At 39.9% G+C, this 23,991-nt stretch overlaps 1 protein-coding gene across 1 annotated transcript in view; it reads right to left on the bottom strand.

Annotated features, from left to right (window-relative positions):
* The window catches only part of PLCZ1 (phospholipase C zeta 1), a 119,151-nt gene that overhangs the window by 67,734 nt on the left and 27,426 nt on the right, over positions 1-23,991 (bottom strand). Inside the window, exons 3-5 of the mRNA XM_077830789.1 lie at positions 17,131-17,332; positions 14,757-14,901; positions 8,331-8,483 (exon numbers count right to left, since the gene is read on the bottom strand). Of these exons, the coding sequence (XP_077686915.1) occupies positions 8,331-8,483; positions 14,757-14,901; positions 17,131-17,332 (500 nt within the window). The remainder of the gene's footprint in view (positions 1-8,330; positions 8,484-14,756; positions 14,902-17,130; positions 17,333-23,991) is intronic.

Here is a 23,991-nt window from a genome sequence, read left to right as displayed (position 1 = left end):
GGGAAGGAGGAATGTGAATATTTCTTTGGTTTTGAAAATCTTCTTGCATATCCCTAGATTTTTAACCTAGTATACTGCCTTTTGTTTAAAAAAAGAGAAGAAATCCTCTGCTTCCAAGGGATCTTTACAATACAATCAATCAATAAACCAATCAAGAGACACCTTGGGAAAGGAAGACAAAAGATTCCCTGTTCTCACTGTGAAATAGAAAATAAACAGAGAGGGTCTGTTTGCCAGTGGACTGGCAACCCTCGTTACCCAGGGTTTTCAGAACCCAAAGCAATGCTAACTTAACTGGTTTCTCTCAAGGAAGTCTCAGGGATAAATTAATGGGGCCACAGCTCCTCTGTCTAATAAGTGATTGGCACAAACAAGTGTGCTTTTACCTAAAACCGCTTTTTTTATTAGGTCTTAAGCACACACACAAATATGCTGTATCAGTAGGATTACAGCAATCCAAACATTTATATTTACCTAAAGTCTGAAATGACTTTGAGGAATCAGCAACCAGCCTTCCGGGGGCCCCTCTTCTGTCCAGCTGCTGGGAAGTTTAGGTGCCAAGTCCTTGCTCCCAAAAAAAGCTTCTTTGGACTGCTCCAAAGCACATTTTCTAACTAAACTCTATAGATTTTCTCCGGACAAAGCATTTTACTCATAATAGCCCCTAATAGGCTAACAATTTCCCTAGCAAGACCCAATAACGATTCATTATTCTCCTTATCGGCAAAGCAGCTTCATCAAAAAAAACTTACAAACACAGACAACCAGAATCAAGGTCAGTTTTCCACATTTCCCCTCCTCATGAATCTGTCCGTTCACTTTATCTATCCCAGTCAGTAGAACTGCAGCTTGCAGTTGTTTTTGTTCTGTCTGCCTAGGCAAGGCCAAATTATTCCTATGTGGTGTCCTCGCTTCCAGCTTATGGGGGGCTAAGTGCACAAGATGGCTGCGAGTTATGTCAAATCCAGTTCTCTTACAACACCCTCCTCCTCCTCAAAGGAAAAGGGGTGATGCAGCATCTCCTTTCCAGGCTGTGGAAGAGGGATGGAAAACCACTACCCAACCCCATCCAGGAAACACCAGAAGGAAGGACTTTCGATATTAAGGTTTTGTGTTTGAGATCACTTTATTCTGAAAGATGTTTGTGGTCAGTTCAACTGGAGCTGGACCAGCGAAATGTTAAGAGATTGCTGAGAAAGAAAGGGAGACTGCTCAGGGCAGTAACCTTTTCACAATCAGTATATCTTTATTATGACGCAGATTTCCATAATAATACGGGGAAATGGTTAAGATCTCCATGTATCTTTTAGCTAATGTCTTTGTTAGAATGCACAGGAGATAAGCTATGGAAGGTTTTTTCAGGAGATTATATCAGACATATTCCCAGTGGTACCATTTTTAATTGTACTTATGTACCAACTGGAACTGGAGAAAGAGAGAGAGAGAGAGAGACTTATTTTAATCAAAGCTCCTGGGAAACAGTGCCATGATTTTTATCTTGTTTTTACCATACTTGTATCTAGATTTCAAGGAGGAAAGGACACACATATGAATATACTGGAAACATTCTCTGCAAATTTACTTTTACTGCATTTGTAGAGTTCTAAAAAATCAAGGAAAATAAGCCTACTGTGAATGTTCCTACTTCTAGCTTTTTGTTCCTATTGCAAGGTTGGTCAGCAGTGGCAAACTCATTCCTGAGTGGCTGCTGCCATGGCAACAGGCAATGACTATGCTCCTCCTTCTCCTCATTCTGTGCCTGACATTCAAGTCCCAACCTCAGCTAGATACTAAGAAAGATGAATTGGCATGTCTTTCTGGTCAATGAAATAAAGGTGTACAGCTGAGTATTGTTGCAATATGGCTGATATTGTAGCCAAAAACATCTTACTATCTCCTAAAATGCGAATATACTAAGGGTTTTTTTGGGGGGAAGGCAGAGGAGGTAGTAAGAACAGATTGCAGTAGTACCCAGCAGTAGAGAGTTGTTGAAATAGATGAATATTCCCTAGTTCTACTCTCTAGGTCAGTGGTTCCCAAACTTGTTCCGCCGCTTGTGCAGGGAAAGCCCCTGGCGGGTCGGGCTGGTTTGTTTACCTGCTGCATCCACATGTTCGGCCCATCGCGGCTGCCAGTGGCTGCAGTTCACTGCTCCAGTCCAATGGGAGCTGCTGGAAGCGGCGGCCAGTACGTTCCTCAGCCCGTGCCGTTTCCAGCAGCTCCCATTGGCCTGGAGCAGTGAACCACGGCCACTGGGAGCCGCGATCGGCCGAACCTGCAGATGCGGCAGGTAAACAAACCGGCCTGGCCCGCCAGGGGCTTTCCCTGCACAAGTGGCAGAACAAGTTTGGGAACCACTGCTCTAGGCCATCTCCAGGAGAAGAATAGAGCCAATCTAATATTACTCAGTCTGCCCTTGCTAGGGTCTGTAAAGATGTCAATAACAACTATTGCCTGCTGAGTGATCTACACAAAATCAGCATGGATGCTTAATATTTCCATCACTAAAAGGTTTCCATCAACCATTAAGTCTTCATACCATACTCTGATCTAAAATCAAAACAACAGGGATCAAAAAAGAGTGACATCTCCGGATATTATCAGAGGTATTTCTGTACAATCTTTCCATTAATGTTTCCTAAAAAAGGATATTAGAGACAAGGCAATGATCAACAAAATTACCACAGTTTAATAGATATCTTCTTGAGCCAGGGACTAGTCATTGCTCCTCAAAAAGCTCCCAGCACTCTGCCCTCTCAATATGAGCAGATGGGAATAATGGTTCTAATAAAAACTGAAGTGTCATCTAGTATCTGTGTAAATTAAATAAGACACAAAACATTAAATGCTTTTTTCATTCTCTCTTTTCCAAACTCAATTACAATCATCATTTGCCAATTCATAAACAGTTGTTCTTCTGTATCAATAACACCAAAGAGAAACATATGTAATAGAAGAGAGCTCTACCACACAAGAGCCTGCTGTTAACTTTGCTTTGGGTCTGTATACTGATTTTTAAACATTGGAACTCTCTTCATCAACAATGAAATCAAGCCCCGCACAGTGGAGTAAGGCAGGCTAACTATTCAGTCTGACCACAATGGCGGGGCCTAACCAGTGTTTGGGAAGTCTTATTTTTCTATTTACAATCTCAGAAATAAGAAAATGCAAATCACTGCATGCAATCTTCTTCTAAATTTTCTGCATGCTTGCTTAAACTCCAGCTGAGGTCTTTCCCATGCAACTAATGTGCTGCAATGTGTCATCCTTGGGTGTGGAGTCAGGCGGAGGAAGCATCAGTAGGCTGCCTCAGTGTCTTGACAGTAGGAAGGTAAAGATGACAAAATGAAAGAGGGTGGGGGTCAAAGGTTTCATGGGTGCTACTGTGGAGGTATTTGGAAGCAGAGGAAGGCTACGTAAGCCACTCCAGGACACTATGTCCAAACAATCCCCAACACTCCAGATTTCCATTCTCCTCCCCAATAACTGCCCCTCTCATGCTCATCCAATCACTGAAACATACCAAAGTAAGGCTATTGTAATTTACATACAGTAACTCCTCACTTAACATCATCCTGGTTAACGTTTTTTTGTTACGTTGCCGATCAGTTAGGGAACATGCTCGTTTAGAGTTGTGCAACGCTCCCTTATAATGTTGTTTGGCAGCCGCCTGCTTTGTCCACAGCTTGCAGGAAGAGCAGCAGGTTGGAGCCAGTTGGTGGGGGCTTGGAACCAGGGTGGACTGGCAGCCCGACTATCAGCTCTCCGCTCCCCTAAGTTCCCTGTGCAGCAGCAGCCCAGCAGGCTACCAATTGCCGGCAGTTCAGGTGTTCCTCCCTCCACTGCCATGTGCTGCTCCTGCCCTCTGCCTTGGAGCTGCTCTCGGGAGCCTCCTGCTTGCTACTGTGCAGGCGGGCGGAAGTGGGGGGGCTAATGTCAGAGTGCCCCCTCCCCTCCGCTCCTTTACCCCATCTCCACGGGAAGGGGGGGGCATGACAGGGCTCAGGATGGAGGGAGCTTGCTGGCAGCAGCTGTTGTCTCAACTTGCTCATCTACTTTAAAAGGCAGTGTACTTAGAGTGGGGTCAGTGTACTTAAAGGGGCAATGTGCGTCTCTCTCACACACACACAGGGTGTGTGTGTGTCTCTCTCTCTCTCTCACATACACGGTGTGTATCTCTGTCTCTTTCACACACACACACACACACACACACACACACGGTGTGTGTCTCTGTCTCTCTCTGCCATGCTGTCTCCCCTCCCTCCATTCATGCTGCCTTGTAGGCTACATTAACAACAATGTGTTAACCCTTGAGGGCTCAGGTGAGTGCTAGTTCATCATTTAGCAGTAAGGCATCCCCTGAGAAATATCCCACCCTCTTCCACCCTCTGACTTCACCACCTCAACAACGCTTCACAATCATCATTGCTGTGTACAGTATTAAATTGTTTGTTTAAAAGGTATACTGTGTATATGTATGTGTGTGTATATATATACATCTATCTATCTATGTATCTATCCACACTTTTGTGTGGCAAAAAAAAATTTCCCTGGAACCTAAGCCCCCCTATTTACATCAATTCTTATGGGGAAATTGGATTCATTTAACATCATTTCATTTAAAGTAGCATTTTTCAGGAACATAACTACAACATTAAGCGAGGAATTACTGTATTTTTATATTGTAGTATTTCATTAATAGTTGATGTAAATGAATAGTGTCTCTAGCACACATGGAAGTGAGAACCCAGCTCATTTAGTTTGACAGAAATAGACAAAAAGTCTGAGAATCACTGGAATAAGGCACAGTTTTTAATCAATATCTAGAAAAGAATTTGAGAAACTACATAATATGTGAAGTGCTAACGGAGGAAGGAAGATAGCTAATACTTTAGATGAAATAAATGTATATTGATGTATTGACCTTGCTGATTAGAACTTTAGAAATCTTAAGACCCTGTAACCTGATCAAACTAAACCATCATAACTGTTTCCTTGCAAACAACATTACTCTTCTTGACAGTTTTCTCTTTTTTTCACAAAATATTAAATGAAAAAGGAAAGTTTACATATTAATATAGATGGGTTATTCAGGGTATTTACAAGAAAGGGGATGGAACTCAAAGCATCCAATCCATACGGTATGTAAATAAAACTATAAAGATAACTACATTCACACATTTGTTCTGAATTTAACAATTAATATTTCTAAACTGTACTAGTAACTGAAAAGTATTCTGAAAGGAAAGGAGTGAGTACCCATTTGATGGGGGAGTGGGAACCTTTAGAAAACATTTCAAACTTAATAGTCAAGTATATTGGACGGAACTCATCACCAGTATAAGTCCAATGACTCCAACTAAGCCATTTCAAGGATGATTTTTTCCCATTGTGTTTAGTCCAGTATTCATATCAAAGCAGTTATTACAAATTTTAATTATCCCTACATTTTAAACAATTAATTTAAAATAAATATTTTATACCTTAGAAAATGAAAGACTGTAATGGTAGAAAAAAAGTACCTTTGCTCAATCATCCATATTAACAACTCTTGTCCAAGTTCTCTCCTTTACCATGATAACCCTCTAAGTTATAACAGCTGGCTATGGATTCCTAAGGATCAGACATCAGGTGAGAACTGGAATAATGGAACAGAGCTCTGCTCCAGTCCTCCAGCTAGTTCCCCAACACACCTAGACAGGGGAGTGGGTAAGGAGTTGGGGTAGGAACCAGCTACATTGCTTTACCCCAGTTGAGGTAATTCTCCACTGAGGTAATTTGAAATTGAGGGGTTGTGGTCAGATCACATCCCCAGCTGGAGCTGAGAATCTGGCCCACTTACATTATACTGCATTTATATTGCTTGTTGGAGCCTGGATAAGTAGTTTCAAAGCCTTAAAGAATATGATTCAATGTCTATTGAAGCCAATGGAAAGGCTTTTGAACAGGCCCAAAGGGTAGTTCCAGTTTCAAAAGAAACTGTCTAAAAATGCAGTTTATTATTCAGCAGATTTGCTCCCTGTCCATATTCAGAGCCATAGCTAACGAGTTTAGTGACAAAATAACTTTTTACTGCTTTTTACACTTAATTCCACTGAACCAACCCAGCTAAATGAGAATGAGCTGATTTTACTCCTACGTGTTCACCAGTACATCAGAATTATGTACTATGTTCCATCTGTGTGAACCAATTACAGGCATTGGAATTGCTCAGGTGTCACTGAGGACAGAATTTGAAGAAAATGGGATTACAAAGGAGAAACTTGGGGCCTAATTTGACATGAAATTTTTTTACTACTTTTGATGATGGACAGAAAAGAAAGAACTCAGGTTGACTCTTAAATCAAAGGTTGAGTCTGCAAATTCTAGCATTTTGGGGAGGGAGGGAATCTTTTTATCTGGAAACTGAGATAGCTGATAAGGAAACACTTGAGAAAATAAATGTGGAACCCCATAATGTCATATTTAGAGAGTAGCTTTGTAGAGTTGGAAAAATAAAGAAAACTCCCTACAACACAAGGTAATCAGTCTATGGAGGGCACTCAATATAGACTTCTTTATTTTACAGACCCTTTAATTAGGGTGACCAGGTGTCCCGTTTTAAAAGGGACAGTCCCTTTTTGGGGGGACTTTTTCTTATATAGGCACCTATTACCCCCCACCCCAGTCCCATTTTTTCACGTTGCTATCTGGTCATCCTACCTTTAATTGATTCAATTTTTGCTGGAGAGGACATAGAATTCTTAGACACCACCAAGACTGATAAATGCAGCTTGTTCATAGAGAGACTCTGAGGCAGCCCAGATCACCCCATGTAAATTGTGCTTTTTTCCTATGGCATGGTTTTCAAAGGTTCAAAATCAAATGCAGACGAGATTAGTATGATGGTAAGCCTGCAGCAAATACTAAGGTCAAATCTATAAACATTTTGGCTTATTTATTAATTGTTTTACATTTATTGAATAAATACCTACCAAAACATTGTTTATAAAAGCATATGTAATATCTATGTTCTTTCTTTTTGGAAAACCTTTGCAAACTATTTTGCAACCAAAAATTGCTTTCTCTGTGGCAATATTTTTTTTTTTTCATCCTTTAGGACAGTGATTCTCAACCTTTTCAGGTAGGTGACCCACTATTTAAAGTAAAAAGTAACAAAATTATACCACACGCTTACATTTCCTATAAAAATAAGAGTAAAAAACATATAAATTATAAGCCTATATAATTTATTTGTGTGTTTCTGTTTCAAGAGATTAGCAGATAATACTTGATCTCAAATGGCAAGGGTGTGCAGGGAGTAGAGAAGCAAGAAAGTCTGTGCTTGAGAGCACAATAAAATTTTCAGTGCCTTGTGACCCTTCCTCCTCCCTCCAGTTGTGTTTTGTGACCCACCCTAGATGTCACAATCCACCAGTTGACAAACATTGCCTGAGGTCAAGCACACTGAGAATGGTTTTGTGGTTAAGGCACTGGGCTCAGAGTCAAGAGGTATTCAGTTCCTGGCTGTAGCACAGATTTCTCGTATAAATTTGGACAAATCACTTAATCTCTCTGTGCATATATTCCCAATATGTAAAACGGGCATAGTAACACTCCCTTTCTCTCATTGTCTGCCTTGTCTATTTAGATTGTAAACTCTTCAGGGAAGGGACTGTTTCTTACTATGGGCCAGATTGTCATATCCTTACTCATATTGAATTGTAATTTACTTAACAAGAAGTCTCATTGATTTCAGTGGAAATACTCATGATATATCAATGTGAGTATGGGCTTCACAATCTGGCCCTATGTGTTTTATACAGCGCCTAGCACAATAGGGCCTTGATCTTGGCTAGCACCTGTAGGTGCTTCCATAATACAAGTAATGATAATAATGCGGCACATTACGGCAGCTGCCTGTCATGTCCGAATTTTTAAAACAAACTGTTAGCAACAAGTTTTAACTATCTACATTTGCATATAAAATAAAAGACTGAATGTGTTCAAAGCCTAAGGAAAATGTTAAATCATGATTTTATGAACCGGAAGATCCAAGACTTTGCAAAATACTGGATTACTATGCTTTTCCATCTATACATTTCAAGTTGTTATATGAAACACCATTTTCCTAACAAGCACATATCAACCTGCATGATTTGGTTTCTATTTATTTTATTTTTTATTATTTCTATGATGCGTAATTAATTCTGTTTTACCATCTGAAGCACAAAGATGTTTTAAACACTAAATGTGATAGTTTCAAAAATGCCTCAGGAGGTTATCACAACAACTGCAGAAAACTAGAATTTTTTTCTAATCTTTCACAGAGAGAAAATTAATGTTGTTACCTCAGGGGAAGGTAGATCTGTAGGAAACGTATCACCAATTATTGTAGTAAGAAGTTTGTCACCTAGAATAGTTTCTAAATAGTCTGCCATTACTTCCTGTTGCTTAGGGCTGCAGTGATTCTCCAAAGACAGTACAACAGGATAGTCAGACACCTAAAAATACAATTTCAAGGCCATAATAATTAATAATTAAAAAACAGAACTACTAGATGCACAATATATCTTACAAAAAAGCATATGGGTATTTGTACTTTCATTAATTTTAAAATATTCAAAATAGTATTATTAGTTATTCCAGATTAATAACACAGCATCATCGAGCTCAGTAATATTTATGGAAGAGGAAAAGTAAAACTGGAATCTAGAAGAGTAATTTTCAAGTTCAAAGTTAATATCAGAAACAAAATCCAGAAACATAAGGACCATTAGAAATGGGGATAGCTTTAAATGTAGACATAAACAGAAGAAAGACTTTGACAAGGGAAGCCAAATAAAGATCAGTTAACCTGGTCACAGTACTTTAACTGGGAAATCTTGAATGTCTATGCTCTGATCTTGGAAAACAGGGCATACTGAAGTTTATTTCTCCAGTGGTTAGTAGCCGACAACCAAGTTTACCAGAGTTTTATTATATGCCTATTAATGCTGGGTGTGGAGCAAGAAAAGAGAAAAGAGCTATTAAATCAACTAAGAATCTAAGCGATGGTAGGTGCAGGAAACAATATTCACCACACATATAATGGCAAAGAAATTCAGCCAAATAAATTCAGGAGCTGCCAAAACAGCAACACACTGGCTACTGCCTGTCGCTGCCACAGAGCCTCTCAACAGATTAGAATATTGAGAAGCAAATAGTGATGATGTGAACCAGAAAAAAAAAATACCCAAGAAATATACTAAAGCATGGAAAATTATTTAGGTTAAATTCAGCAGAGGTTTTAAAAGCTGCTGACATCTAAAAACATCAACATTCAATTTAGACATCAGTTTATTTCAGTGCTATATTTTTTATACAACTTATTCCTTCATTCCAGCATATTTGTAGAAAAATATTCTTCATTTCTTTAGGGCTAATAGTCACTACCCACCTAAAAATCATTCTCTTGTGACCGGCAAGTAATATCACAAGTTGCTCTGGGAATTATTGGGGCATGCTGGTAGATAATTATTACTTAAAGTGAAGAGGAATGGATGAATCGCTTAGAACTAATGATCCTGTTTGGATGCAAATAGTCTTAGTAATGAGAAACAAGGGAAAAGAAATACAAGGAAAACATCATAAACTGCTATTTCCAAGTCCCTGCAGTCTAAAAAGAATCTTAATCTGGCCCAATCATTGGTATCTGACATCTTTTAATCATAGCTATTATCTTTTAAAGAAATAAAAATCATATTCTGTTTGAAAAAAATTAAACAAATGATGTTAAATGTAACACCTATGGTTACTATAACTGAAAGAGACTAGAGTAAACAATATTTCTCTATTTGTTCAGTTTTTCTTTCTTTATTTGACATCATTCTGTGTTTAATCAGTTTCCCACTTTGATTGTGTGGGTTTTTTACAAACCAAGGAGGAAGAGAAAAATATTGTTAAAAAATGGGAAACTGTGATCAGAACCACAATAATTGACATGAGGACGCAGGAGCAGGTGTGGTTCAAAACATTACTTTTAACTTATGTTTTTTTAAACTGTCTAGATTTCAAGTTGAAACTGTCGGTTAAATATTGTCAGATGGCATTGCATTCTGATAATCTGATTATGGGCTGACATTTTATGTACTGCAGAGTTTTCAGTCCTGTTATACTGCCCACTGCAGCACTTTTTACTCATTCCTTACTCATCAGAAAGCTCAGACACAAGCAAGGCAGAATGATAAATCTGCTGAAATTGATGGACAGCATCATAACAAAGATCACCACATGGAATGCAGAAACCATTCTCTCATCTGATGGCAACTAACTTGCTCCTATTAAGTGAGATCTACTTTCATAGAATCATAGAATCATAGAATATCAGGGTTGGAAGGGACCTCGGGAGGTCATCTTGTCCAACCCCCTCCTCAAAGCAGGACCAATCCCCAACTAAATCATCCCAGCCAGGAATTTGTCAAGCCTACATCTTAAAAACTTCTAAGGAAGGAGATTCCACCATCTCCCTAGGTAACTCATTCCAGCGTTTCACCACCCTGCTAGTGAAAAAGTTTTTCGTAATATCCAACCTAAACCTCCCCCACTGCAACTTGAGACCATTACTCCTTGTTCTGTCATCTGCTACCACTGAGAACAGTCTAGATCCATCCTCTTTGGAACCGCCTTTCAGGTAGTTAAAAGCAGCTATCAAATCCCCCCTCATTCTTCTCTTCCGCAGACTAAACAATCCCAGTTCCCTCAGCCTCTCCTCATAAGTCAAGTGTTCCAGTACCCTAATCATTTATGTTGCCCTCCGGTGGACTCTCTCCAATTTTTCCACATCTTTCTTGTAGTGTGGGGCCCCAAACTGGACACAGTACTCCAGATGAAGCCTCACCAATGTTGAATAGAGGGGAACGATCACGTCCCTCGATCTGCTGGCTATGCCCCTACTTATACATCCCAAAATGCCATTGGCCTTCTTGGCAACAAGGGCACACTGCTGACTCATATCTAGCTTCTCGTCCACTGTAACCCCTAGGTCCTTTTCTGGAGAATTGCTGCCTAGCTGTTCGGTCCCTAATCTATAGCGGTGCATGGGATTCTTCCATCCTAAGTGCAGGACTCTGCACTTGTCCTTGTTGAACCTCATCAGATTTCTTTTGGCCCAATCCTCTAATTTGTCTAGTGCCCTCTGTATCCTATCCCTACCCTCCAACGTACCTACCCCCCCTCCCAGTTTAGTGTCATCTGCAAACTTGCTGAGGGTGCAATCCTCCAGATCATTAATGAAGATATTGAACAAAACCAGCCCGAGGACCAACCCTTGGGGCACTCCACTTGATACCGGCTGCCAGCTAGACATGAAGCCATTGATCACAACCCGTTGAGCCAGCTTTGTATCCACCTTATAGTCCATTCATCCAGCCCATACTTCTTTAACTTGCTGGCAAGAATACTGTGGGAGACCATGTCAAAAGCTTTGCTAAAGTCAAGGAACAACATGTCCACTGCTTTCCCCTCATCCACAGAGACAGTTATCTCATCATAGAAGGCAATTAGATTAGTCAGGCATGACTTGCCCTTGGTGAATCCATGCTGACTGTTCCTGATCACTTTCCTCTCCTCTAAGTGCTTCAGAATTAATTCCTTGAGGACCTGCTCCATGATTTTTCCAGGGACTGAGGTGAGGCTGACTGGCCTGTAGTTCCCAGGATCCTCCTTCTTCGCTTTTTTAAAGATGGGCACTACATTAGCCTTTTTCCAGTCGTCCAGGACCTCCCCCGATCGCCATGAGTTTTCAAAGATAATGGCCAATGGCTCTGCAATCATATCCGCCAACTCCTTTAGCACTCTCGGATGCAGCGCATCCGGCCCCATGGACTTGTGCTCGTCCAGCTTTTCTAAATAGTCCCGAACCACTTCTTTCTCCACAGAGGGCTGGTCACCTCCTCCCCATGCTGTGCTGCCCAGTGCAGTAGTCTGGGAGCTGACCTTGTTTGTGAAGACAGAGGCAAAAAAGTACAATCGCTTTTTCCACATCCTCTGTCACTAGATTGCCTCCCTCTTTCAGTAAGCGGCCCACATTTTCTTGACTTTCTTCTTGTTGCTAATATACCTGAAGAAACCCTTCTTGCTACTCTTAATATCTCTTGCTAGCTGCAATTCCAGGTGTGATTTGGCCTTCCTGATTTCACTCCTGCATGCCCGAGCAATATTTTTATACTCTTCCCCGGTCATTTGTCCAATCTTCCACTTCTTGTAAGCGTCTTTTTTGTGATTAAGATCAGCAAGGATTTCACTGTTAAGCCAAGCTGGTCTCCTGCCATATTTACTATTCTTTCTACACATTGGGATGGTTTGTCCCTGTAACCTCAATAAGGATTCTTTAAAATACAGCCAGCTCTCCTGGACTCCCTTCCCCCTCATGTTATTCTCCCAGGGGATCCTGCCCATCAGTTCCCTGAGAGAGTCAAAGTCTGCTTTTCTGAAGTCCAGGGTCCGTATTCTGCTGCTCTCCTTTCTTCCCTGTGTCAGGATCCTGAACTCGACCATCTCATGGTCCCTGCCTCCCAGGTTCCCATCCACATTTGCTTCCCCCTACTAATTCTTCCCAGTTTGTGAGCAGCAGGTCAAGAAGAGCTCTGACCCTAGTTGGTTCCTCCAGCACCTGCACCAGGAAATTGTCCCCTACACTTTCTAAAAATTTCCTGGATTGTCTGTGCACCGCTATATTGCTCTCCCAGCAGATATCAGGGTGATTGAAGTCTCCCATGAGAACCAGGGCCCGCGATCTAGTAACTTCCATTAGTTGCCGGAAGGAAGCTTCATCCACCACATCCCCCTGGTCCGGTGGTCTACAGCAGACTCCCACCACGACATCACCCTTGTTGCTCACACTTCTAAACTTAATCCAGAGACTCTCAGGTTTTTCTGCAGTTTCATACCAGAGCTCTGAACAGTCCTACTGCTCCCTTGCCTACAATGCAACTCCCCCACCTTTTCTGCCCTGCCTGTCCTTCCTGAACAGTTTATATCCATCCATGACAGTACTCCAGTCATGTGAGTTATCCCACCAAGTCTCTGTTATTCCAATTAAATCATAATTCCTTGACTGTGCCAGGACTTCCAGTTCTCCCTGCTTGTTTCCCAGGCTTCGTGCATTTGTGTATAGGCACTTGAGATAACTTGCTGTTTGTCCTGCTTTCTTAGTATGAGGCAGGAGCCCTCCCCTCTCGCGCTCGCCTGCTCGTGCTTCCTCCCAGTATCCCACGTCCCCACTTACCTTAGGGCTTTGGTCTCCTTCCCCCAGTGAACCTAGTTTAAAGCCCTCCTCACTAGGTTAGCCAGCCTGCTTGTGAAGATGCTCTTCCCTCTCTTCGTTAGGTGGAGCACTCCTCCTTCTTGGAACACCATCCCATGGTCAAAGAATCCAAAGCCTTCTCTCCGACACCACCTGCGTAGCCATTCGTTGACTTCCACGATTCAACGGTCTCTACCCAGGCCTTTTCCTTCCAGGGGGAGGATGGAGGAGAACACCACTTGTGCCTCAAACTCCTTTATCCTTCTTCCCAGAGCCACGTAGTCTGCAGTGATCTGCTCAAGGTCATTCTTGGCAGTATCATAGGTGCCCATGTGGAGAAGCAGGAAGGGATAGCGATCCAAGGGCTGGATGAGTCTCGGCAGTCTCTCTGTCACATCGTGAATCCTAGCTCCTGGCAAGCAGCAGACTTCTCGGTTTTCCTGGTTGGGGCGGCAGATAGATGCTTTGCAGTAATATATAAGCTTCTGTATTTTGGCAAAAATTAAACAACTCATAAAATATGTATAGCAGTGAAAGGACATAATTTTGTATTAAACACATTTTAAAAATCAGAGACCTACTAAGTTCTTTACGGACATTAGTCCAGTTAGCTTTGAAAAGGCAATAGGTGTGGGTGTGTATGTATACACACCCAAACTAACATGCTTGGAGTTAGGTCAGTTTGGATTATATTTATTTTCAGTGTGTATGTATATTCTGTAGGTACACACACACACACACATACACAGAGAATAAATATAATCCAAACTGACCTAACTCAAAGATTTGTCATAAAGGGCCCTTACTTGACTTCACTGGGAATTTTGCCATGCAGCAATATAGAAGAATGGGTTAGTGCCAAAAGAACTTTAACTTCCACTTGTTCTGCTACAGATAGGCAGAAGGGACAACATTTTAATGGGTCAACTGACTGATAAGAAATGATAACTTTTTTCAGAGCTCGTTTTAAAACTGGCGGGAAATTATCAGAATTAAGAGGAAATTAAAATACAATAAGACTTAAACAACGTTCCAGTGTAATACTTTTGTTCCCTCCATATTTTAAGCTTCAACACCACAGAAGATAGATTTTTTTCCACAGAAGTTTGAGCAAAGACATAAAAACACACACAAAAAGAGAGGAAACTTTACTGGATCAGATCTTGAAATCCTTATTCAGTATATGTTCAGTCCTTGCTCAAGCTAAATTCTCAATGACTTCAAATAAGAATTTTGCCTAAATATGCTGAGGAAGGTCTTCCGGATTCAGTCCACAAAGTTTAAATTACATTGAATTATCAACCAAATGAGACTGCCTTTCATTTAAAATGCTACAGAGTTAAGATCAGATACTGTAGATTTCTTTTATCTACAGTACCCATCACCCTAAGCACTATTCCATCTTATTTTTTCCAGAGCACCCTAAATTACAAGTGTGTTAACACTTACGTGTATTAACATTCATCACTTTTCAACAAATATATGTACATACCGCAAACGCATACTTATCTATCACCTCGATGACAGTTCTAAATGTAATTTTGCTTGTTAAAGTGTGACCATGATACACAATGGGCTCATTTTGCGGTCCATCCCAGCAATCAATTTCCAAACAACGACATCCTTTCATCAGAGCACTTTAAAAACAAGAAGAAAAAAATAACAATCTAAAAAGGAGATACCATGTTCAAAAGCATTTTTCTTGCATTTCTGATTACAAATAGCATAATCTGAGTAATTACAAAAATATTAACATACCTAAACTGTCATAAAAGAAAATTCCTACAGAATGATATGGATATAAAGTTGATGTATATTTTCTCTTATCTACCTTGGGCTTATAATAAGCCTTATCAGAGCCTCTTGGGGAAAAAATAGATTCTATGAATATGAACCCTTAACAGATAAAAATATAGCCAATGTTTTAGTTTAAGTGAAATATTTTCTTGAACAATGGCTATCTGCCTAAAATTGGAAATGTTTGAAGTTCTATTTATGTTAGGATTTTATATTTGAATAAACTCCAGCTAAGTTATTAACTCAAAGTATAAAAACATCACTAATAAAGCTTACAATGGGCCAGAATATGTCTAGTCTTTACACAGATGAGGAGGGCATAAGGAGGCCTTCCCCTACCTCTATGCAAAGCGCCAGGCAGTGTTACAGTACCTGCATGCTGAGGAGTTCAGAGACTGCTTCCTCCCAACTTTCCCAAGGATGCACAGCACACCACAAAGGGAAGAGAGGCAGGACCATAGTCTATAGCAGTGCCATGCAATAACCATATGATTCTGATTAAGGCATTTTAGATTCTGCGGTCTAGATTAGATTAAACTAATTTGTAAACACATCAGATTTTTGTCCCTTCATAGTTTTACTGCAACGGAGAGGAAAGGTTGTTTGGGTGCCCTAAATGTGCATTTCCATATCTTAATATGTCTGGATTTCTTTTAAGTTTAACCATAAATCTGAATTTCTTTGGTTTATAATCTTTGATTTGGGGATAATCATACCATCCATGTAATGTATTTTACTGTAAAGTACTGATAAGTCTTCTCAAACTTAACTCCATCTTAATGTGATTTTTGTCTAGGAATTTCCTTATTTAATTTAAATAAAAATTCATACATGAACACAAGGTAAGAAACTGAAAGAAAATGCTGTCATGTGATATTTCTAATGATTTGAAGTTATGTAGCTTAAATAGTTTTTTAACATTTAACTTTTAGATCCAGAATCACAGGTATGTTCTGATTGCTTACCCCATTCTGGAGCTGTGCAAAGCAGCCCAAGAAAATTGGTCAGCTAAGTTATGTTTACAGCAGCTTTGTTTCACCAGAGCAGTGCAAAGAAACTGGAGTGTTGGACTCCTGTCTTCCAAATTCCTGTCTCCCTACATTCTGCTTTACAACCCCCAATTTCCCCCTTCCTTCTCTTCTCCTCATTCCAGTTTTCTCTTCTTCCTGAACCCACCGCATTCCCCTGCACAATTACAAAACAAATTCCAGCTTCTTCCTTCCTCCACACTCCCTGTGCTCATTCACCCCATATTTTCCTTCCTCCTGCATCTCCCACATTCCCCAGCATACCCTCTCAACCTAAATCTCTCCTCTCCTCTCCTCTCCTCTCCTCTCCATTCCCCCGCATGTGCACATATTTTCCCTACTTTACTGTGCCCACTACATTCCCTTGCATAAGCACACATGCATGCATGCATACTCACATACACCCACACTGGGCATGCTGGAGTCCCCAGCCAATGTACCTGGCTTCTGCACTCCCATCCAGACTCCAGCTTGGGAGATGGTGAGGAGGCATGGTCAGAGAATCCTGTCAATCTCTAGCTGGTGAATGGCTCATTTGGGTACCATAACCAGCTGGTGTAGATTAGAACTGTTCTTCCTGTGTACACCAAGACATAGACCAGCATAGAGATGGTCCACTCACCACCTCAGCTGCATCCAGAATTTGATCGCATATTTGTTTGAATTAATGGAAGATTAATTATATATTTTCACTGATGTGGAGATTAAACACTGCAATGTAGTAACATACAGAACAATGTCCTGCAGATGTCTTTATTTGCTACAAGGGACAGTAGTATATGTGAAGCCAATGAAAAACTTTGGTTTGGATAGTTTTTAGAGTGTAGACAGAGGGGGTGGCAAATATACCAACATGTGTACACACCAAATAAAATTTCACTCAGTCAAATTCAAATCACATTATTCTAGTTTTCATCATTGTTTTAAATAGAATCTTTTATTCCTTATTACTAAACACACATTTGTGAAAGACTCAATAAATTGTAGCTTAGCCACTTTGTAAAGTAATTTGATTACAATTCAAAAAAAGCATTTCAATACCTTGAATAACCCCAAAGGTGACTTGGCCCTATTAGTTGGTCAGATATGAGGTAGGTGTTATGCGAAGACGAAATAAAATAATCACGTAATGGGTAGCTCATATTTTGGTAAACAATTGTGTGGTCTCTTTTAAATATCAAACAGTCTTTTGAGTTCATGTATCTTAAAAATCCTTCAAATGACATCTGTTTTTTTCTCTGCACTAAAAGTAAAAATAAAGAGAGCAAAAAAATTACATTTGCAGTCGTCAATTTAAATAACATTTCTTCCTATCTATTTTTCATGGCATTAATTTTTTTTGAAAATGGTTTGCTCTGAAGAAGTTAACCGTCATACCCCACAACTATTTGTTTCAGTTTTTAAATTAATCAGATATAATATAAAGACGGTCAACAAATGCTTGCAGTCCTGGAGTCAATGAAGCTCTAAATGATGAGAGAATTATTTGAATGAGATCTGATGTTATAATTCTTCTATGAACATCAAGAACCAAAGCTATGTAATATTCTCACTTTTCACATTTTTAAAAAACTGTACTTCAGTAGAAAGAAAAATTTTACTGTTAATTTATTTTTGGTGGGTAATATGTTCACCAATCCATAACAAGAGATTAATGTCCTTGTCTGTGAAGAGCTCAGGAACAGTTCTGCAAAGTGTCAGTTAGAGATGAAAGATAGTACTGCATCCTAGAATTCCCACTAGAAGACTGCTCTTCCTAAACTGTGAAAAGAGAAATTAGTAAACTATGATGAAACATTACAATACAGGGAAATGGATTAATATTCTCTTCATCAAACAATCTCAAATCATAACAATGTTAAAGATGATCTCTAAATCATGTTTACAAAATTCCCTCAATTGTTGCAAAATGCGCTAACTGCTCCCCAATACCTAGGATAACAAGGGCATTCAACACATTATTTAAAACTGATTTCATGACAGGCAGTCTCATTAGAATGTCAACTTGTGCTCCAATGTAACACCTCAGCATGTTTTATGCTGGTGGCAAGTGATATCACTGCAAACCCAGAAGTCCACTAGAAACAGTGTTTCTCAACGACCAGCCTGTGGACTGGTGCCAGTCCCTGAGATCTCCCTAACACAGTTTAGGAAGGCAGAAAGTCAGTCTGTGATATCAAAAAGGTAGAGAAAAACTGTCACTAGACTATTAAATGAAGTCTATTTTCAACTAGTCTGTGATTTTGCAAACTTCTGATTGTAACCTACCTGTGTTTTCATAGGAGAAACTTGACTAACAACGTAATAGGATGATGAAAATATTTTAAAGTGGTGAACCGATATACACCCAACTGCAAAAAAAGCATTTACCTGATCTCTTCAGGTTAGTTCGAGGACCAGGAATAAAGAATCACCAGTATATTACTTCTTAGGGAAGCAATTCTCACACTGTAATATGAATGTTGATTAAAAGTATTCTATCAGAATAAGAATTCACTGTAATTACACTGATTAAAGCTACAAAAATGGAACACAGAGTATTTTTCAGTTGTAGGGCTTGTCTAGACTGGAAAGATGAGTAGTGTTTTAAAACGTGTTTACACTTTATAAATACTACTCGGTACTTTACATAGATTAAGAGACACGTACATAGGTGCTGGAACTAGAGGTGTGGGCGGTGCTACCCCATCCCCTGGCTTGAAGTGGTTTCTATTATATACAGGGTTTAAAGTTTGGTTCAATGGCTCTCAGCACCCCCACTATAAAAAGTTGTTGCAGCACCCCTACAGCATAAAATGTGTAAAATGATATTGTTCAGGCCTAGGATCTGTCAGATGTTCCGAGGTTACACAGGCCACTGAATGAGGTGTATTAGCTCTTTGAGTATGAGAACCTTTGAGGAAGGGCTTCAAGTAGTAGAAGTTGATGATCTGAGTAGGGCTGGACAATGTAGAACCTAAGGAAAAAATTTTATTTTAAACTAAAAAAGCACTGAACTGCTTCTCTCTAGAACAGTTATTGCAGATGATTTTACACGATTTTTACAGTTCAGGGAATTTTGTAAAAATAATTAGTTCCCTTTTAAGCAAAAAATAAATTAGAAGGCAAATCACAAAAATCCATCAATCTGTAATGACAGCTAATTTCTAGAAATTAATTAAGAGAAAGACAAATCCAAAGTATTTGAAATAATTGTATATATTATACCAGTAGAAAGATACCACAGAACAGATTTTTTTCTCTAAGTGCTGTGTCTGATGAAACTTGATGGACAGACTAAGAGTGCTCTGTCAAAGTGTTCTGCTTAAGTACTATCATATGCCAATTTTGTTTGAGGAGCTAATTATGTCCTGCCAAGTGCTGGGCATCCTTAACTTTCATTAAAATCAGTGGCAATTGTAGACACTCAGCACATCAGTCAATTGGACTTTATATTGCCCAAGACATTATTAAGAGGTAGTTTGTGAAGTAAGTATTTATTTTGCCAGGTGGAGATTTATCTAAAGCCTTTCACATCTCTAATATAAAAGTTGTAATATTGTGAAATCTCTTCTGATAAGTTTTTGTCATGCTTTCTCTTTAATATTTTTATGTTATGGGAAACATCCCAATTTCACTGGGGTCTCCTATATGGGATATCAAATTTATTTGTAACCATTATTATGGCAGAACCATGATACAGTTACTATCTCTCAGCACTGACATCTTGGTCCTATTCAATGTGTATGCCTTATATCTTCCAGGAGCATCCTACTAGTGCTAGCCCTCCTGAATAGAGAGAAGTGAGACACATACAGACACAAACTGGTTACTGGTATGCTTGAACCAGCTCCTACATATGGGCAGGGAGACATTACAACCCACTGAACTGGCTCCAATATCCCTTGGAAACCAACTCCGACACATTAAAACATTAATTAAAATAAGTAAAATGGTGAAATGCAAAAATAATTAATGCAATATGCTGCATGTGTTATTTTAACATTCGGATCCCTAATGTAGAATTTTAAAAATAAGGGACACCATGACACTCTGTCCCCATACAGGAAGGAGGGAAGGGGCTGGCTGGAACCCAGGAGAAAGTTCTACTCTAAGATCGGATGTAATATGGCACTAACATTTTCCCTGTTGGCTACTCTAGTTCCTTCATACCCCTTCCCACGGTGGTTGCCAATGTAGTTCCAATGTTTTAAAAGGGTAAAAGGGATGATCTAGAGAACTGTAGACCAGTTAGCTTAATGTGGATCCCAGGTAATATAGTGGAATGGTTTATTTGGGACTCTATCAATAAATAATTAGAGGCTAAAATATAATTAATGCTAGTCAGCATGGTTTCATGGAGGGTAGCTTTTGTCAAGCAAACTTGTTGCCTTTTTTTGACAGGATTAAAAGCTTGGTTGATAAAAGTAGCTGTGTTGTTATAGTGTACTTGGATTTCTCCATGGCATTTGACCTAGTACCACATGACATTTTTATTAAAAAACTTGCATTGTATGGAATTAACAGACACACACACATTGACTGGATTACGAACTGGTTTAAATACAGATCTTGATATGTAGTTGTTAACGGGGTGATATACATTTCTAGTAGTGTCCCCAGGGATCAGCTCTTGATCCACTGCTATTTAATATTTGTATTAACAATCCAGACAATGTTATGAAACCTTTGGTTAAGTCTGGAGATGACACAAAGACTGGTAAGGCAGTAAATAATGAGGATGACAGGTTATTGTTACAGATTGATCTAATCACCTCGTTAAATGGTCACAATCCAATAAAATTTGTTGTAATGCAGACAAATGCAAGATAATACATCTGGGAATAAATAATGTAGGTTAACCCTACAGGATGGGAGGCTGTGTCTTGGAAAGCAGTGACTCAGAAAAAGGGCTCATAATGATAATTGCTTCTACATGAGCTCTCAGTGCAATGCTGTCGCAGTAAGAGCAAATGCAATCTTTAGACGTTCAAAAAGAGGAATGTCAAGTAGATATAAGGAAGTGATCTTGCCTATGAACACAGCATTGGTAAGACCAGTACAAGAACAGTGTGTCCAGTTCTGGTGTCCACACTTCAGGGAGGATATGGAAATACTGGAGAGAGTTCAAAGGATGGCCAATGTCTGGAAAACAAGCCTTATGATGTGAGGCTTAAGTAGCTCAATTTATTCAAAAAAGGAGGTTGAGAGGTGACTTGATCATTGTGCATAGGTGCATACAAGTGGACAAGATATCTGATAGTAAGGGGTCTTTTCAATCTTGCCATCAAGGACATTCCAATGGGATGGAAGTTGAAGTTGAAAAAATTCAACCTTGAAAAATTATGAGGATGATTAAACATTGGAACAGTTTAAAGGGAAGGTGGTAGACTCATCATCACATGGGGTCTCTAAAACAAGATTGGATACTTTTCTAATTATAAATTATAATTTTCTGAAAGATATGCTTTAATCCATTCTGTGGGAGAGGTTCTATGGCCTGTGAATGCAAGGAGTCAGTTGGATGCTCAAGGTAGTCCCATCTGGCCCTGGGGTCTGTGAATCTATGGTTCCCCCTTTTAATTCCCTTCTTCCATGGGCTTTGGGAAGAATGGGATTGCCTATGTTGCCCTCCACCTGCTCATAAAACTTGTAGTTCTGCATTATTAGAGTGACTATAATCTAATCTCATGCTTCATGGCTTCAAATGGATGTCTGTAGGGGTCAGGATGATTTTTTATTCTTGATGCACATTTGTAATCTGGCAGGTGGGAGAGGGTCACCTTCTTCTGAAGCATCAGAAATCAGACACAGCTAGAGATGGGATACTGGTTGGGGTGGACTGAGGTTCAGAGGTGGTACAGAGAATCCTGTTTTAGATACCTGGCTGATGTGTTCTGCTTAGGGCTGTTGATTAATCACAGTTAACTCATGAGATTAACTCCAAAAAATTTATTGCAATTAAAAAATTAATCATGATTAATCACAGTTTTAATTACATTGTTAAACAATAGAATACCAACTGAAATGTATTACATATTTTGTTTTTCTACATTTTCAAATACATTGACTTCAGCTGCAACACGGAGTACAAACTGTACTGTGCTCACCTTATACTATAATTTTTTATTAAAAATATTAGCACTGTAAAAATGATAAACAGCACAGTAACTCCTCACTTAACATCGTAGTTATGTTCCTGAAAAATGTGACTTTAAGTGAAACAATGTTAAGCGAATCCAATTTCCCCATAAGAATTAATGTAAATAGTGGGGGTTAGGTTCCAGGGAAATTTTAAACAATTTTAAATGAGCAATGAAATACAGGTATAAGTTTTAAACAATTTTAAACAAATAATTTAATACTACAATCATCATTGCTGAGTATGACGCAATGGGAACATCATTGCTGAGTATGAATGAAGGGCCAAAATCCATGTGCTGCTGATATAGGTTATGTCAGCTCTTTTTACAGGCCCAAAGTCCAGAGTTTGGTCAGGATGCTGAGAGGACCAGCAAACAGTGAACAATATTAGCTAAAAGAAGCAGAATAAACAAGAGACAACCTTGCTTTTTACTAAGATAAGCATGGTAAGCAAAATTCCAGTTGGGGAGCAGTAATTGGCACTCTTATCTGAAGCTGCAAACAGACCAAAGGAATGAAAGAGGCCCTATGTCTGCGTCTGTGTATACTCCTCTGCAAGATGAGGTAGCCATGCTCTCCCCACACACCAACTTTGAGTTTATGGAAGAGGTTTCCTTTCCCAGATACCAGTGCCTGCCTTTAGAAACACAAATGGGCAACTTAAAAGACAATTTTTATTGCCATATACTTTTCAATGTCTTTTGTTTTAATCCCCAGGTATGTACCTGTTGGAGAATCAGAGGAGCTACTTCATTCTTGTGGACCCCAAATCAGAATTCAACATATATATTTTATACTTATACACTTTATACATTGTTTAAAGAAAAACACCTGTGTACTAATTGTATGTTACTTGTTAACCTGAAACCATGGGTGGAGACATTATGTAATCTTTGACTATTGGCTACTGTGCTTATCTTGTCTTGCTGCTCAACCTATCCAGGGGCTTGGGACCACCTACCCCGTCATTTCCCTCCGCCCATGGAAAATCCATATAATCCACTGTAATCAATTGTTTGGCAGTGTCTTTGAGCCTAATAAGCAAGTCAGTGCTGTATGTAATAAACCCACATGCTTGATTCTACGCGGTGTCCATTTTGTTCCTTCAATGAAGCAATGGGAGGTGCCCCCGCCTTACCCCACACAAGCACAGCCCACTGGCACTGCAGACAATGAGGCAGGCAAGGAGGCTGAAAGTGCCGTAGGCTAGGAGAAGCACGTTGCGCAGCAGCAGTGGCAGCTCCCCCTACTGTGCAAGCACCAGGGACGGGGAGGGCTCAACCCTCGGCCCGCCCACTCCACCCCGTCCCCCAAGCTCCCACCCTTAATCTGCCTCTTCTCCCCACCACCACCACCTTCTCCCCCTTTACTCTGTATGCCATGTCCTTGCAGGCTTCCCCCTCCCTCCCCTGCCTCCTGAACGTCGCAAACCAGCTGATTGCCATGGGCAGGATGCAGGGAGAGCAGGGGGAAGGCACTGCTCTGTGGGGTCCGCCAGCAGGTGGGAGGTGCTGGGGCGGGGTAGGGGAGCTGATGGGGTGCTACCAGCTGTGGACAAAGCAGGCAGCCAAACAATGTTATAGCAGAGCACTGCACAACTTTAAACTAGCATGTTCTGTAATGGAGCAGGGACGTAAGATCGAAACTACGTTAAGCAAGAGGACGTTAAGTGTGGAGTTACTGTATTTTTCAATTCACCTTATACAAGTACTGTAGTACAATCTCTTCATCATGAAAGTGCACTTTACAAATGTAGATTTTTTTTTACATAACTGAACT

This window comes from Eretmochelys imbricata, chromosome 1, assembly GCF_965152235.1.
Source record: "Eretmochelys imbricata isolate rEreImb1 chromosome 1, rEreImb1.hap1, whole genome shotgun sequence".
NCBI lineage: Eukaryota > Metazoa > Chordata > Testudines > Cheloniidae > Eretmochelys > Eretmochelys imbricata.
Note: the sequence above shows the minus strand (reverse complement) of the source record. Positions and strands in the feature narration are given on the sequence as shown.